This window comes from Onychostoma macrolepis, chromosome 03, assembly GCF_012432095.1.
Source record: "Onychostoma macrolepis isolate SWU-2019 chromosome 03, ASM1243209v1, whole genome shotgun sequence".
Taxonomy (NCBI): Eukaryota; Metazoa; Chordata; class Actinopteri; order Cypriniformes; family Cyprinidae; genus Onychostoma; species Onychostoma macrolepis.
This window is the reverse complement of record NC_081157.1, coordinates 1,664,071-1,678,957: the sequence shown is the minus strand read 5'-3', so window position 1 is coordinate 1,678,957 and position 14,887 is coordinate 1,664,071. Positions and strand designations below refer to the sequence as shown.

At 36.9% G+C, this 14,887-nt stretch overlaps 1 protein-coding gene across 1 annotated transcript in view; it reads right to left on the bottom strand.

The window, feature by feature from the left end:
- LOC131537397 (uncharacterized) overlaps window positions 1-12,522 on the bottom strand; it is a 199,744-nt gene extending 187,222 nt beyond the window's left edge. The window contains exons 1-3 of the mRNA XM_058770780.1: window positions 12,243-12,522; window positions 5,415-5,529; window positions 4,991-5,080 (exon numbers count right to left, since the gene is read on the bottom strand). Coding sequence (XP_058626763.1) covers window positions 4,991-5,080; window positions 5,415-5,461 — 137 coding nt within the window. The 5' untranslated portion in view covers window positions 5,462-5,529; window positions 12,243-12,522. The remainder of the gene's footprint in view (window positions 1-4,990; window positions 5,081-5,414; window positions 5,530-12,242) is intronic.
- Between the last annotated feature and the right edge of the window lie 2,365 nt (window positions 12,523-14,887).

The following is a 14,887-nucleotide window of genomic DNA, read 5'->3' as shown; positions in this document are numbered from 1 at the left end:
ATGTTAGCACGCATACACACAGGTTGGAAGACTCGTTCTCGCCCCTACAGTGCAATTCGACTAGGTATACATCCGGCTAAAATATCAAGGTGAAAGTCATCATAGCTTGCGTAGTATAGACCCAGCTCCCAACCCAACTTTGAGAATAGATTAACGGCGATATTTTTTATCGCCCGATAAGAGTCTCACGTTAACGCAGCACGTTAACGCCGATAACGCCCACCACTAATATATATATATATATATATATATATATATATATATATATATATATAGGTGCATCTCAATAAATTAGAATGACGTGGAAAAGTTCATTTATTTCAGTAATTCAACTCAAATTGTGAAACTCATTCTAATACGCTTAATGTGAAACTTTGCTTGTTGCGTTCATATTCTGGGTTTATCTGCTTGCATGTATAGTTTATATTTTTAATAAACTGTATACCAAATTTTTATTTTCACTTTCTCACTGCATTAAGCCATGTGAAGTGTTTTCCTTCTTTCTATGGGAAGAAAATGTTTAACGTGCAATTTATTGCATTGCATTCATATTCTGGATACATCTCTTGCCGGTGCATGTATATTTTTAATAAACCATATACCGAATTTGGCCTTTATATATCATTTTTAATGCATTAAACCACACACACACACTTAACTACAGGACTGGTTGGTCAAAACTATTACAAATTATAAAGATATTCCAAATTATTCTCAGGTGAAAACCTTTCAACTTTTGCTTTAAGAAATGTGACCAGAATAAGATGTGTTTAACTACCTGCAGCTGGGAAGCCAACCAATCAGCGACTGGTCAACTTCAAAGACATTTCTGATTGGTGTCGCTGTTGCTGGGGTAAACAATCTTTCTACATATGCTGAATTCGGAATAGCATATAGGCTATTGCTATTTCTGTCATATTAGGAATTTATCCAGTTTTCGCTCTAATTTACCAGCCTGCATTTTCAAATTAAAAGAAAGTGCTTAATTATCTGACATAGGTGTTTTTAATCAAAATTGATACCAAACTCCAAAAAAAGGGAATTTGTGTGTTGCTACATAGTTTATATTTGTAATAAACTGTATCTCATATTTAGTCTTTCTTAAAGCATTAAGCCATGTTAAGCATTTTGTTTCTAATGGTTTTCTATATGGGAGGAAAATCCTTGCAAACATGTCCCTGCAGGGCTTGCTGGCTTTTTGCAGACACAGTGGACTAGGGCCAGCACACACCAAACCTAAACAGGCACAGTGTGGGCTTATGCAGGTGAGGCCCACAGCTTTGGGCTCACCGTAGGCTCTCTGTAAGTAGCCCACACTATGGGACTGCCCACATTAATCCAATGATGACCCAGTGTGGGCCAGCCTGTTCGGGCCCAGAGCAACTTTTGTACCTTTGGGCCCATGCAGGTTCGGTGTAGGCAGCCCTGTAATACAACTAGGAGAATACTAACATTGACTGACCATTCTTTAGCCTCTAAATTGAACTGGAATGGCTCAAACCAAAAGAGACCTTTCCAGAACCTGTTGTTTCATAAAGGCCAGGGATCCTCAAATCTGGCTCACAAGATCCACTTTCCTGCAGAGTTTAGTTCTAACCTTAATCAAACACACCTGAGCATGCTAATCAGTGTCTTCAGGATCATTAGAAAATCACATGTGGGTGAGTTTGATCAAGTTGTAGCTAAACTCTGCAGGAAATTAGATCTCACAAGCCATAATTGAGGTGTAACAGACATGAGCCTGTTAAAGGGGTCATATAATGCCATTTTTGTACAAGCTAATATGATTCTTTAGGGTCTAAATTGAAAGTTTGTAATATACTTTAATTAAAAATTCTCATTAGTATTGTAAGAAAACACTCATTTTACCTGCTCAAAAACAGCTCTGTTTTCAGCACACGGTTTTAGTGCGTGTGTTTTTAAATGCTAGTGAGCTTTGCTCGCCCCGCCCCTCTGTTCTGTGGGGCGTTTTTGACACAACACACGTGGAGTGTTGCCTTGACAACAGTTGAGGGTATATTTTGTAGTGATGGGAAGTTCGGATCATTTTACTGACTCGGACCTTTGAGTCTCGTTCAGCAAAATGAACGAATCTTTTTTCGAGTCATTTCGTTCATTTTAGCAAAATATTATTAAAATGTTACGTGCTACTTCCCTAACACATCTACTACTTATGCAAACGTTGATCACACTACAAACTATAATGCTATAAGAAACAGAAAAGATTAATTCATCGTTTACCTGGGTCTTGACCTCACCTCTTATCTGACAAGCATTCGGGTTTGAGTCGTTCGTTCATCACGTGACAGCCTCATAAGCTAAACCAATGCAGTCAGAGCCGGAAAGAGAATGGATTAGTTCACCTGTTTCGAGTCATCGGGTTTGAGTTGTTCGTTCTTTTGTCACGTGACGTGACAGCTTTGGGCAGAGAAATTAGTTAATTTACAACCTTCCTTACAAACGGGTGCATAGTCATTATTATTATTATTATTATTATTATTTACTCGTACAGTTATGTGATGCATTTCTGGTCTCAAATTATTGCTTTTAATCTCTGTCACAATGGTTCTTTTCCATAATACTGAATGTAGTAATAAAGATAATAAAGAGTTGGTTATGCTTTAATTTAATTTTTTTTAAATTTTGGAGTCTAATCTTCATAAAATACAATACCTTGTTGTATTTATGTCTTTTGAATTAACCCTTTAGATTAGACTATAGTGTTATACTTTTGTAACATATGACACTTTAGACATTAACACTGTGTACACACTCTTGAATTGTTTTTTTTATTGTTTATTTTTGTGCCAGAAAAAGCTTTAGCAAAGAGGATAACTATTCCAAAATGAATTAAAACAATTTAAATAAAAAATACAAGAAAATTAAAATATACTAAAGCCACAGAGCCAGATCATAACCTTAATATTTTAAACTAACATTAATCATTCATATTCAAAATGTTATTTGCTTTCACTTTATGTCATTGTGTCCTTTTTGACCAATCTTCTTATACAAACATTAGACCAATATGTCAAGTCTACCTAGGAAAAACAATGATACCAGCAAAGTCAAAATTGGAGTAAAAATGTACAAACTATAAGTGCTTTGTCATTTTAGGCTTGGATTTTTTTATTATATAGTTATATTATATGTTTATTGATAGACAAAGACAGTGAAAGGACAAATCAATCAATATTTTATTTATAACAGGGTTTTATTTATTTATAAAATAACAGATCCTCAAGAAAGAGTGACAGAAATGAACAGACCATTTTTATTTCTAGGAAAATGCTTATTACACATATTTTGATAAATATGATCCAACATACAAAAAATACAGTTTTACTTTATAGTATTTTACTGATCCGGCAAGTGGTCACGTGACAAAAGAACGAACGACTCAAACCCGATGACTCGAAACAGGTGAACTAATCCATTCTCTTTCCGGCTCTGACTGCATTGGTTTAGCTTATGGGGCTGTCACGTGATGAACGAACGACTCAAACCCGATGACTCGAAACAGGTGAACTAATCAATTCTCTTTCCGGCTCTGACTGCATTGGTTTAGCTTATGGGGCTGTCACGTGATGAACGAACGACTCAAACCCGATGACTCGAAACAGGTGAACTAATTCCAGTACAGAACCTATAGGATGTTGCGCATGCGCGACTGAACGAATCACTCCCTGAGACGACTCGTTCTTCCCGAGTCACATTAAAGATTCGTTCAAAATGAACGAATCGTTCAAGAACGACCCATCACTAATATTTTGAAGAATGGCAGCGGGAGTCTCTGAGGATACTGTGCAACCGTAACGTTTTGTTCATTATAAACGTGGGATTATTCATTATATTGAGAACGTTTTAAATAGAAAACATGCATGTACCCTGAATGTAAACATTAGCCACATACATCGTGAAGCGTGCTAGCGATTTGCAAAGATTAATATAAAGGTTAATTAAGCGTTACACTCACTTCTTCTGGAGGTTCAGCAGGAACACGAATAGTTGGTACCGATTCTTTTGTCAGGAGCAGCTTCTTAGCAAAACCAGCTTTATACTGACCTTCATTTATAAAGCAGTCTGGTGAAAATGATTCGCGCAAACATGAAAACATTGACGTTGCTCGTGGGGAATATTCCTTCAAAAGCGAAACTCAGCCACTGTGTCTTCAGCGGTTCGGACTTAGGAACATCAAAATGACTGCTGTGTTCATTATTGCACCGAGAACAGAACACCACAATCGCTTAGACGCCATTCTGCTCATAGACAGCTCCAGCGTATATCAACAATGACGCGCGGACTATGATTGACAGCTCGCTCACGAGCAAGGGCGGTCTGTGTTGAAACACTGCTGTCAATCAACCATCGTGGGAGGCGTCCGACCGTGTGGCGTCACACGGTCGAACGGCTTGATTTGAGACAGGGTAAAACAAATAAGGAGATTAAAAAAACACTGGATGGATTTTTATCATTTTATGATGGTTGTGTACAGGCACTGCTAACACACTTTTCAGTACAATCAACTTGTAAAAGTGCATGTACCATTATATGACCCCCTTTAATAAGAATTTTGTGGGCAGTTTTCTTCCTTACCACTAGGGGTGCTAGGGTGTTTTAGGTTTCCTTAAGTAAAGCCATATGGGTAGAGGGAGTTAGCAATAACAAGCAGCAGTAGCTGTATTAACCTGAATTCATATATTCGCGATATACATGACATTGTCAAAACGGACATTGTTAAAACTACAATTGCAATATTATTATCGCAGACCATGCATGTCGCACACCCCTATAGATTTTTAAAATGTATTGTTTTCTTATCGATCCACCAGTTCACATTTAAAGCTCTGCGTGTTTTCAGGGTAAAAACACGGGTGCAAGTTCATTAAAGAGAGAAGCAGCTTACAAGACTCTGCAATCTGTGATTTAGTGTTTTATTTATTGATGAAATGGCTTTTAATGTAATTCTTTAAAGTAAAACATGAAATACCTTCTGGTAGGTGATGGTGTTTCCTCACTGAAGTTTGGTGCATCGTCTTTCGACTGGTCACTCTTCACAGTCTCAGAGTCCGAACATTCACTAATGACAGAACAGAGAGGAAAAAACAGGAGATGTTAATGCTGCAAATGCTAATTAAAGCTGTGGATTTGTCCTTTTTGTAACTATGGATGGATGGATTTAGGCTTTGTTGCCTGTGTAATTGTACTATTGGAAAGAAACTCCAAATTGAGTTAATTAAACAGCAAAGCAGATCACCAAACACGGTGTTGTTTTATTATTTTAAGGGAAAAAAAATTAATGAAAGAGAATTTTGCAAGGTATTTGACATGACAATATTGAGTAAAGCACTCCCTGTTGGTAAGGTTTTGTTAAAAGGACAAACCTGTTTAAGTGTTTAAACTGATTGTCTTACCTCTGTTTCTCTGAGAGATTCATCTCTTTTCCTCGCTCGTCTGACATACTGCAGCTCAACAGCTAGAGCAAACATCAGCACTGGTTTGTGAAAAGTATCAGCTGCTCGAGATGACCTGGAGATGACAATATGTTACTCAAACGACAAACATGGCAGTTCAGAGGGATGAATGTAGAAACAGATCATTCCGCACAAAGCATGGATCTAACTGTATTTTGCAGGAAATAAACATTATGCCAGAACAACTCAATACTTTTCCATATTAGAGTTTTTATGTACTTTATTTTATAATATAACTTTTTATCACCTTGTTGTATCATAGTACAAAACTGACATATTACATTTCTAAAGAAGACATTCTGAAATAAAACGTATGAATAGGCACAGCTGAAAAAGTCAAATATATAAAGTGTAGCAGAGTAGCAGACAGCATATGGATTATGCTCTTCTAAATGTCATATTACACCATATAAAAACTTGTTCTTATCTTGATAACTTTTTCATTGACTTGATTTGCCCAAATTGTATGTCGAATGATCTACAAATAAATATAGATCCCCAAAATCAAGGCTTTTGTAGCAGTCTGTTGTTGGAATGCAAAACATGTAAATCGCTAGAAAATGGCTACAGAAAAAGTGGATTCTCATCCTCGCGTCTACAGGAGTCAACAAGGAGTGATGTAGCCTTTGATATAAACATAAGAATGGTTCTGTTAGCACATGAGTTAGGGCTGGGACATGCTGCTCTAAAGAAGATATCCAAGATACTGGGTATCCCTACGCTACATGTGAAGACCTTTCAGAGACAGGACAGAAGAGTGACAGGTAAAATTAGACGTTTTCCAGCATTTTAACAGGTTGTTCAAGTTCAAGTTCAAGTTCATTTTATTTGTATAGCACATTTACAACAGCCACCAGGCTGACCAAAGTGCTTTACAGAAAAGCAAGATTATAGCCTACCACATACACAGAAAACAAACCCGACAGAATTTAATACAACAATTTAAAAATTAAAACTGGCCATAGCACAGTAGTCAATACACTAAGGAAAATAAATACGTTTTTAGCAGAGACTTAAAAACAGACAGAGAAGAGGCCATTCTAATCTCTAGAGGCAGGGTATTCCAAAGTCGAGGCCCTGCCACTGCAAAAGCACGCTCACCTCACGCTTCGCCTAACGTGAGGGACTACCAACAAAGCCTGGTCACAGGATCGTAGGCTTCTTGACGGAGAGTAGAGATGAAGAAGTTCAGAGAGGTAGATAGGGGCTAGATTGTGTAGGGATTTATATACATAGAGGAGAATTTTAAAGTCTATTCTCTGACAGACCGGTAACCAGTGTAAGGATTTAAGAACTGGAGTGATGTGCTCATGTTTACGACACTTTAAAAGAAGTCTGGCCGCAGCATTTTGAACAAGCTGAAGGCAGCGCAATTTGAGACTTAGATATACCGCAATATAAAGAATTGCAGTAATCTAGACGAGATGTAACAAAAGCGTGAACAGCCATTTCGAGAGTTTTAGGAGTGAGAAAATGTTTAATTTTGGACAGTAAAGCGAAGCTGATAAAAACTGGATCCAATAACAGAAGAAATATGTTTATCAAATTTTAAATGCTGGTCAACAAGAACTCCTAGGTTCCGCACCGTGAGGATCTAAAAGCGGATAAACTTTCTAACTCAGGGCTTATACACTGAGAGTTTTCATTTGGGCCAAAAACAATTACCTCGGTCTTGTCTTCATTTAGGAAGAGGAAATTTTGGGCTAGCCATGATTTTACCTCCTCTAAACATTGCAGAAGAGAGGTAATCGCAGTGGAATTGTTTTTTTTGATTGGTAGATAGATTTGAGTATCATCTGCATAGAAGTGAAAAGACATACCATGTTTACGTAGAATTGAGCCCAGAGGTAGGATGTAAAGAGAAAATAGAGAAGGAGATAAGATAGAGCCTTGTGGAAGGCCACAGGTCAGAGGTGCAGAAGAAGAAGTAAAATTACCCAGCTTCACTAAAAACTTTCTGTCAGACAGGTAGGATTGAAACCATTTCAGGACGTTAGCTTTTAGACCTACCCAAGACTCCAATCTGGATAACAGTGAGGAGTGGTCTACAGTATCAAAAGCGGCCGATAAATCTAAAAGGATAAGAACCACAGAGTCTCCGGAATCGGTAGAGAGGTAAATATCATTTAACACTCTCAACAGGGCAGACTCAGTGCTGTGAGCAGACTTAAAACCAGATTGAAAAACCTCATGAATACAATTTCTTGACAGAAAACTTTGAAGTTGATTCAGCACAATTTTCTCCAAAACCTTTGAAATGAAAGGCAAGACAGAAATTGGCCGAAAATTTTTTAGGACAGAGGAATCCAGTGAAGGCTTCTTGAGCAGAGGAGTGACCGTAGCGACTTTAAGATCGGCAGGGACAGAGCCAGTTTGGAGACACTTATTAATAAGAGACACCAGACCTGGCCCAATCGAATTTGTAATTAATTTTAAAAATCTCGGGTGAATGATATCACTAGAACAGAATGAAGGTTTAAGCTTGCTAATCACCTCCTTCAATTCCTGAAGATTGATAGGTTCAAAAGCATCAAAAATGGCAGAGGCAGATGACATGATTGGAGAGACAGTTACAGTTAAAGTGGGGCAGACGCAAAGTCTTAAGTTTGTAATTTTGTCACTGAAATATCTCAAGAAGCTTTCACAGAGAGCAACAGAGGCAACAGGTAAAGTGTTAACAGAGGATTTGTGACAGATTGAATAATTGAAAACAATACCTTAGGTTTAGAGTGATTAGTTTCAATTAGATTAGAAAAATATGCAGCTTTTGCAGACTTAGCTGCAGTCTGATAAGATGTAAGAGAGTCTCTGAGCATTTGAAGAGAGATATGCAGCCTGTCCTTTTTCCACTTTCGTTCTGCCTTTCTACAATTTTGTCTTAAGAGACGAGTGTCAGAGTTTTGCCATAGATCAGATTTTGATTTGTGCTTGTGTGGCTTAAGGGGGGCAGTTGCATTTGCTACCTTAAGCCAGGCAGAATTCATAAGGCTAAGATGTTGATCAGCATCCAAGTCAGATAATGACTGATCCAAGTGCAACTGTGAGCAGCATTCAGCAAAGCACAAGTTGAAATTTGTGCTAAACTGAGGAGAGTATAATCGAGACAGAGTTGCAGGTGTAGTAGAAATTTGAGAGAGATCTGGAAGAGTCAGTGAAAATAATATGGGCTTATGGTCCGAGATCATAAAATCTGAGAGCACAATGTCAGTCACATCAAGCCCATACGACAGTACAAGATCCAACGTATGGCCCTGAATATGAGTAGAGTCGCTGATCCACTGAGATAGATTAAAAGCGTCAATAAGATTAAGAAAGTCATGCGATAGGGGGTTTGACGGACAGCAGACATGGATATTAAAATCACCCACCAATAGAAAGCGATCGTAATTAGTGGCAATATTGCCGATCAGTTCCGTGAAATGCTGTATAAAGTCCTTGGAAGAGTGCGGAGGACGGTAAATCACCCCTACACATACAGGACCATTCCAGTCTAATTGAAGATACTGAGCTTCAAAACTGGAAAAAGCCGTTACAGGGACCAATCGACAGTGTGCAGAGAGAGTTTTTAAAATTGTTACTATCCCACCCCGCGTCCACTCAGACGAGGGGAGTTAAAGAATGAACAATCAGTAGGGATCAGATCAGAGAAAGGAGTTAGATCACCCACCTTTATCCAGGATTCTGTGATGAACATAAAATCCAAGTTGTGAGATGAGTAGAAGTCGTTTAATAAAAGGTCTTATTCACCAAGGAGCGGGCATTTAATAATGCCAACTTCGGTGAAGACAGAATAACAGGAGATGAGGCCGCTCTTTTCAGTGAGCGCAGATTTCCGTGAATTACTCCCGTCGTCGAGCCGAGTTGTTCAGGCAGTTTAGGTAGCCTACTATATTCCCACTGTACAATGAATGAATAATGTGTAAATCATCCTGATTTATATTGACATTTACAAAAGTGTATTACTATATTTTAGTGCTTGTATGCATTAATTTTGATTGATCGAATAGCATTTTGACAAACTACGCTTTTACTTTTAGTGGCAGAGATAGAGAGAGGCTTGGAGTCACTAGGAAGGGCCAGAGATCAGGTCAGACAGGCTTACGCAGACATTGACCCAGATGTGGCAGAAATTCTGAGGGAGGATGCAGATGCTGTCATCAACATAAGTGTGTCTTTTGATGGCACTTGGCAGAAAAGGGGCTTTACTTCACACTATGGCATTAGTGTGTGCATAGACCTTATTACAGGGCTTGTGATAGACTTTGAAGTTTTATCATCTTTCTGTCATGCATGTGCACTAAAGGAAAATGCTAGGAGAGAAAAAAACATCACAGAGGAGGAGTACAACACATGGAAAGAAAAGCACGATGACTGTACAAAGAACTTCTCTAGTTCCAGTAAAGCCATGGAGCAGGAATCAGCTAAGCGCATGTGGGGGAGATCCATAAGCCGGCATCAGCTGCGCTACACTCAGATGCTTTCTGATGGAGACAGTACTGCATTTAGGGAGGTTGTTGCACTGAATCCTTATCCAGGACATGAAATAACAAAACTAGAATGCATCAACCATGCACACAAACGTATGGGTACAGCTCTAAGAAAACTGGGTAAATTGGGTGGGAAAGGAGCAGGCAAGCTCACAGCTGCAAAATGTAAAAGCTTGCAAAATTATTATAGAGGGGCAATGTAGAACAAATGAGAACTGCTATTTGGGCTAGCCTCCTACACTCCATGTCAACAGATGAGAATCCCCTGCATAACAGATGCAAACCCTCATGGTGCTGGTACAGGAAAGCAGAGGAAAATGGTGTGACACCAGAGAGTCACAATGAGCATGCAGGCTGCTCTCTGACAAAAGAGGTTGGCAAAAAGCTTATTCCATTATATCATAGGATGTCCAGTGATAGCCTACTGCAGAGAATGCAACATGGGGGCACCCAAAATGCAAATGAGTGCTTAAATTCTGTCATTTGGTCAAGGTGTCCCAAAACTGTATTTGTTGGCAAAAACAGAGTGGAGGCAGCAGCCAGTATGGCTATTTCAACATTCAATGAAGGTGCTTCTGCCATTTTATCTGTAATGGACAGATTGTGGCTTGAGACCACAGAGGTCACAGTTAGTGCAATCAAAAGTGCAGACAAGCTTCGGATAGTAAAAGCAGATTCTGTGACCTCTGCTTGTGCAAAACATAAAAGAAAGAGCTGTGACATAGACAAAAAGGCCAAAAGACACAAGCAAGAGCTTAAAGAAGGGCCAACATATGAGGCAGGCATGGCAGACTAAGTTGTGGCCTCTCCTCTCTCCTATCCTCTTTCTGCTACACTTCTCCTCGATTTGTCCTCCTCTCATTGTGTCACTGTCTATAATATAAATCACACACAGTCTATATATGTATTCATTTGTGTAGTATAGCTTTGGGGAAAATGATAAATGAGTTACTGTTACAAAAAAAGTGTAATTTTTAATCTGTAAATATGAAATTATGCAATCAATATCTTTAGCAGCCGTTTTCTGAACCAAAAATGTCAACTTGTGTAGCACTTATCTAAGCCATATTTTCCATGTTCATTCTTAGTTATATTCTGAAGGTTATTACAGAAGGATTTATTGACACTATGTTTTTTACCTGATTTACATAACATTTTTGGGTTAAAAATATGGCGATAATCGCATTTTAATACGTGTTTATAGTATTTTCATATTTTTGATTAAAAAAAAAGAGATATCCAAAATCTATTCTGTAAAAATTTGTAACACTGTTATGTTATTAAAATGAAATAAAGATTACAAGTGTAAATGTTTTCAGCATCTAGATTTTTGTTTTTTAAATATGCGCATATTTAATGAGATATCAGCTCATTTGCATATCTAAACATGTTTTGTCAGAAAACTTGCAATGCAAAAAATTTTAATAATAATGAATTTAATTTATTGGTAAAGTTTCAAGTTAATATGTTTAAAAAAAAAAAAAATCCCTATTCACCTGCAGTGTCTCGCCTTAAATACAAAGTAAAGATGTGTCGCGATTAGATATTTTAGTTATCAGTCACGTAAAAATGTAACGCATCCTTTTTTCCGCACGTGTGTGAAGTACGGAAGCGGGGAAGAAACGTGTCTCAAGAAGAGTTGTGGCGGGATTTTGAGTGTACGAAAACAAAACTGCCTGCGATTCGCTTTCTTTGTGTCGCACAGATTATGAACTTCACACTTTATTGCGCTTTCCGCGTCCCGTGTGAAACTTTTATATCACGACGGCCACTCCGGGTCTGCTTCATGCTTATACAAAATCGTATAGGCTACTAATTCATTTTAGATGCTCCTACTTCATTATCTGAAAAAAATAAATAAATAGTGTATGTGATATGCTATGTGAACCATAACTTTTAAATGACTTTTAGTGATATTATTAAGATACCGAATTACATTAAAGAATGTATGTTGGAGTTTAACTGTCTAACTGGAAATAAGACCCACTTTCGGTTTTGCTCTACATAGAGCCATGTGCTGTGCAGAATTATCTAAATGATCTGAAATGATAAACGCAGACTAAATGAAATACGTTTGGGGGAAAAAAAAAAAAAAAGAATTATTAATTTGAATAAGCTCAATGTTTTGACGTGTGGTCATCAAACGATTCGCGTAATTTGCAGCTGCGTTTTCGGATAACGCGGTGCGCCAGGAACAAGCCTATAAACTCGAATTTAAATCCCTTCATACTCCAAATAAATATAATAATTTGTATTAACTATAAAGCCTATTAAAACTTACTTGCAGTAGTACAAACGGTCTTGTGCACCAGGAACAGACGTCTTTGAAACACTTTCGATTTGTGATCGAGTCAGTGGCATTGACCTTTAGATCAGTGGATCCGACAGATTCAGATTTCCCCCCGTTGCTGGTCACGTGGAATGATTCCATCAAAGGTTTATTTTTTTATTTTATTTTATTTTATATCTAGGCTATTAATAGTGTTGATTGACCGTTAAAATAATTTGATTCAAATCACCATTTTAATTCCGATTCACTGCTGACAAAAATATATATGGATTATGGTAAAAGAATGAAATATACAGGAAAAAAAAAAAGAAGCTCAGGGGAAGGTGAGGAAAAATGCCAGGGAATTTACTGCTAAATGACTTATACATGACGTAGGTTATTATCTATATAAAAAAAGTGGTTTGCACTTAAAAAGCAGCGTATTCTAGTTTCCTTATTGCAGACAAACTTGTAAACTGACCCTTTTTTTTAACTTGCCAATTTAAAATAAATAAAAGGTGAAAACGTAATAAAAACAATCTTAAAAAAAAAGTCGATATTTTATTTTGGGGTGTACGGTTCTAATTTACGTTTTGGTATTAAACATTTAAAAATGTTGAACATTTAAATCAAAACTTGCAGTCATTTGCACTTGTTGCTTGCGGTCCGATGCCAAAGCTAAATCCAATCAGGTAAGCGAAAAAAATTGCGCAATATTAACTCGGATTTTGGTAAGAACTTTAATTTCCTGAGGCGGAGTGAACGAGGCTGAGAAACATTCTCAAGATGAATGAATGAATGATGCATTTATATAAGTTGAGCTGCCTTCTCGATTTTGTAGTCTGTGTTAACTTCAGAGCTGTGAAATATTTTCTGGGACCTGGTATAAATCAAAGCCAGCGTTTTGAATAGTTTTGTATTTAATTCTCGCATTACTTTCACTTTCCTCTTCTTCTGGGGGTTTTACTGGTTTAACAGCTGAACAGGTTCACCACCTGCTGCACTGGAGTGTGGAGAAAATCAAGTCTATATACTTTACTTTTCTAAATCGATTTTAACCTAACAACTTTCAACACTGTATTTATCATTTATACATCTGGACTATTTTTTTAAGATATGCATAGATATTGTAATTGCCTGACATCCTGGGTGTTGTATTTCTTTCCTACAGTCAATCTTTTTGGTTTAATATTTACTGTACATTTTACTCTTGCCAAATTGTAAGAAATAAATCATATTTTATTTCATAAAAATATTACGAAATATTTTACAACTGCCTATTTAAGATTTCCTCTTCCCTTAAAGTGAATGAAACACACTTCTAAACTTTGAATAAAATATATCCTGAATGGTCATTTCTGTTGCTCTTCTGAAGATTACAGATATGAAGAACAAATGTGACCCTGGACCACAAAACCAGTCTTAAGTCGCTGGGGTATATTTGCAGCAATAGCCAAAAATACATCGTATGGGTCAAAATTATAGATTTTTCTTTTATGCCAAAAATCATTAGGATATTAAGTTAATATCATATTCCATGAAGATATTTTGTACATTTACAACTGTAAATATATCAAAATGTCGTTTTTGATTAGTAATATGCATTGCTAAGAACTTCATTTGGACAACTTTAAAGGTGATTTTCTCAATATTTCGATTTTTTTGCACCCTCAGATTCCAGATTTTCAAACAGTTGTATCTCAGACAAATATTGTCCGATCATAACAAACCATACATCAATGGAAAGCTTATTTATTCATGAATCTCAGTTTCGAAAAATTGACACTTAAGACTGGTTTTGTCGTCCAGGGTCACATATATTTTTATTGTGGTATAATCAAAGTTGTTGCCGTGTTTGTTTCATGTGATTAATAACATTACAATACATTTACATTTAGTAATTTAGCAGACACTTTTATCCAAAGCAACTTACAAAGTAGAAGCAATCAAACCAACGGGAGAGCAACAATATACAAGTGCTGTGACGAGTCTCAGTTAGTCTAGCACAGTGCACATAGCAAGGTGGTTTTTTTTATTATTTTTTTTTTATAAATTAGACCATTTTATATATATATATTATAATATAATATTGGCCAAATATTTACACAGAAATGTGCATTCCTTATATGCCCCCTCTTTTCATTATATTCAGAAATGAATTAAAACATTTCTCAGAAGCCCTTCAAACTTTGATCTCCTTGTAACAATTCACTGTATTAACCTTAAATCAAATTGTATCCATGCCTCTTTTTTTTTTTTTTTTTTTTTGCAGAAAAACATGTTTGCTCACATCATTTGGAATTTTGCTTCATTTTTAGGCTAACAATTTTCATACATTGTGCACAATATAAATAAGTGTTCTAAATATCTAGTTTTAGACTCACTGGGACATGGGTTCAAATACGGCCTGGATCAAGACCCAGTCTCATACTTTCCTGTCCATGCTCCGCTTTATACTCCTTTAAATTAAAGACCGAAAAGCCAAAAAAAAATTAAGGTCCTGGTTTCATATGTTTTGCAATAATACATGCTGTTACAAAAAAAAAAAAGTTATTTATTTTTTAAACACTGCTGCCCTGACAGTCATGATGGCCCACAGGGATCCTCTCTGTGAGGTTATTTCCTGTTTGTTTTTATCATCATCTGCATGGCTGCTC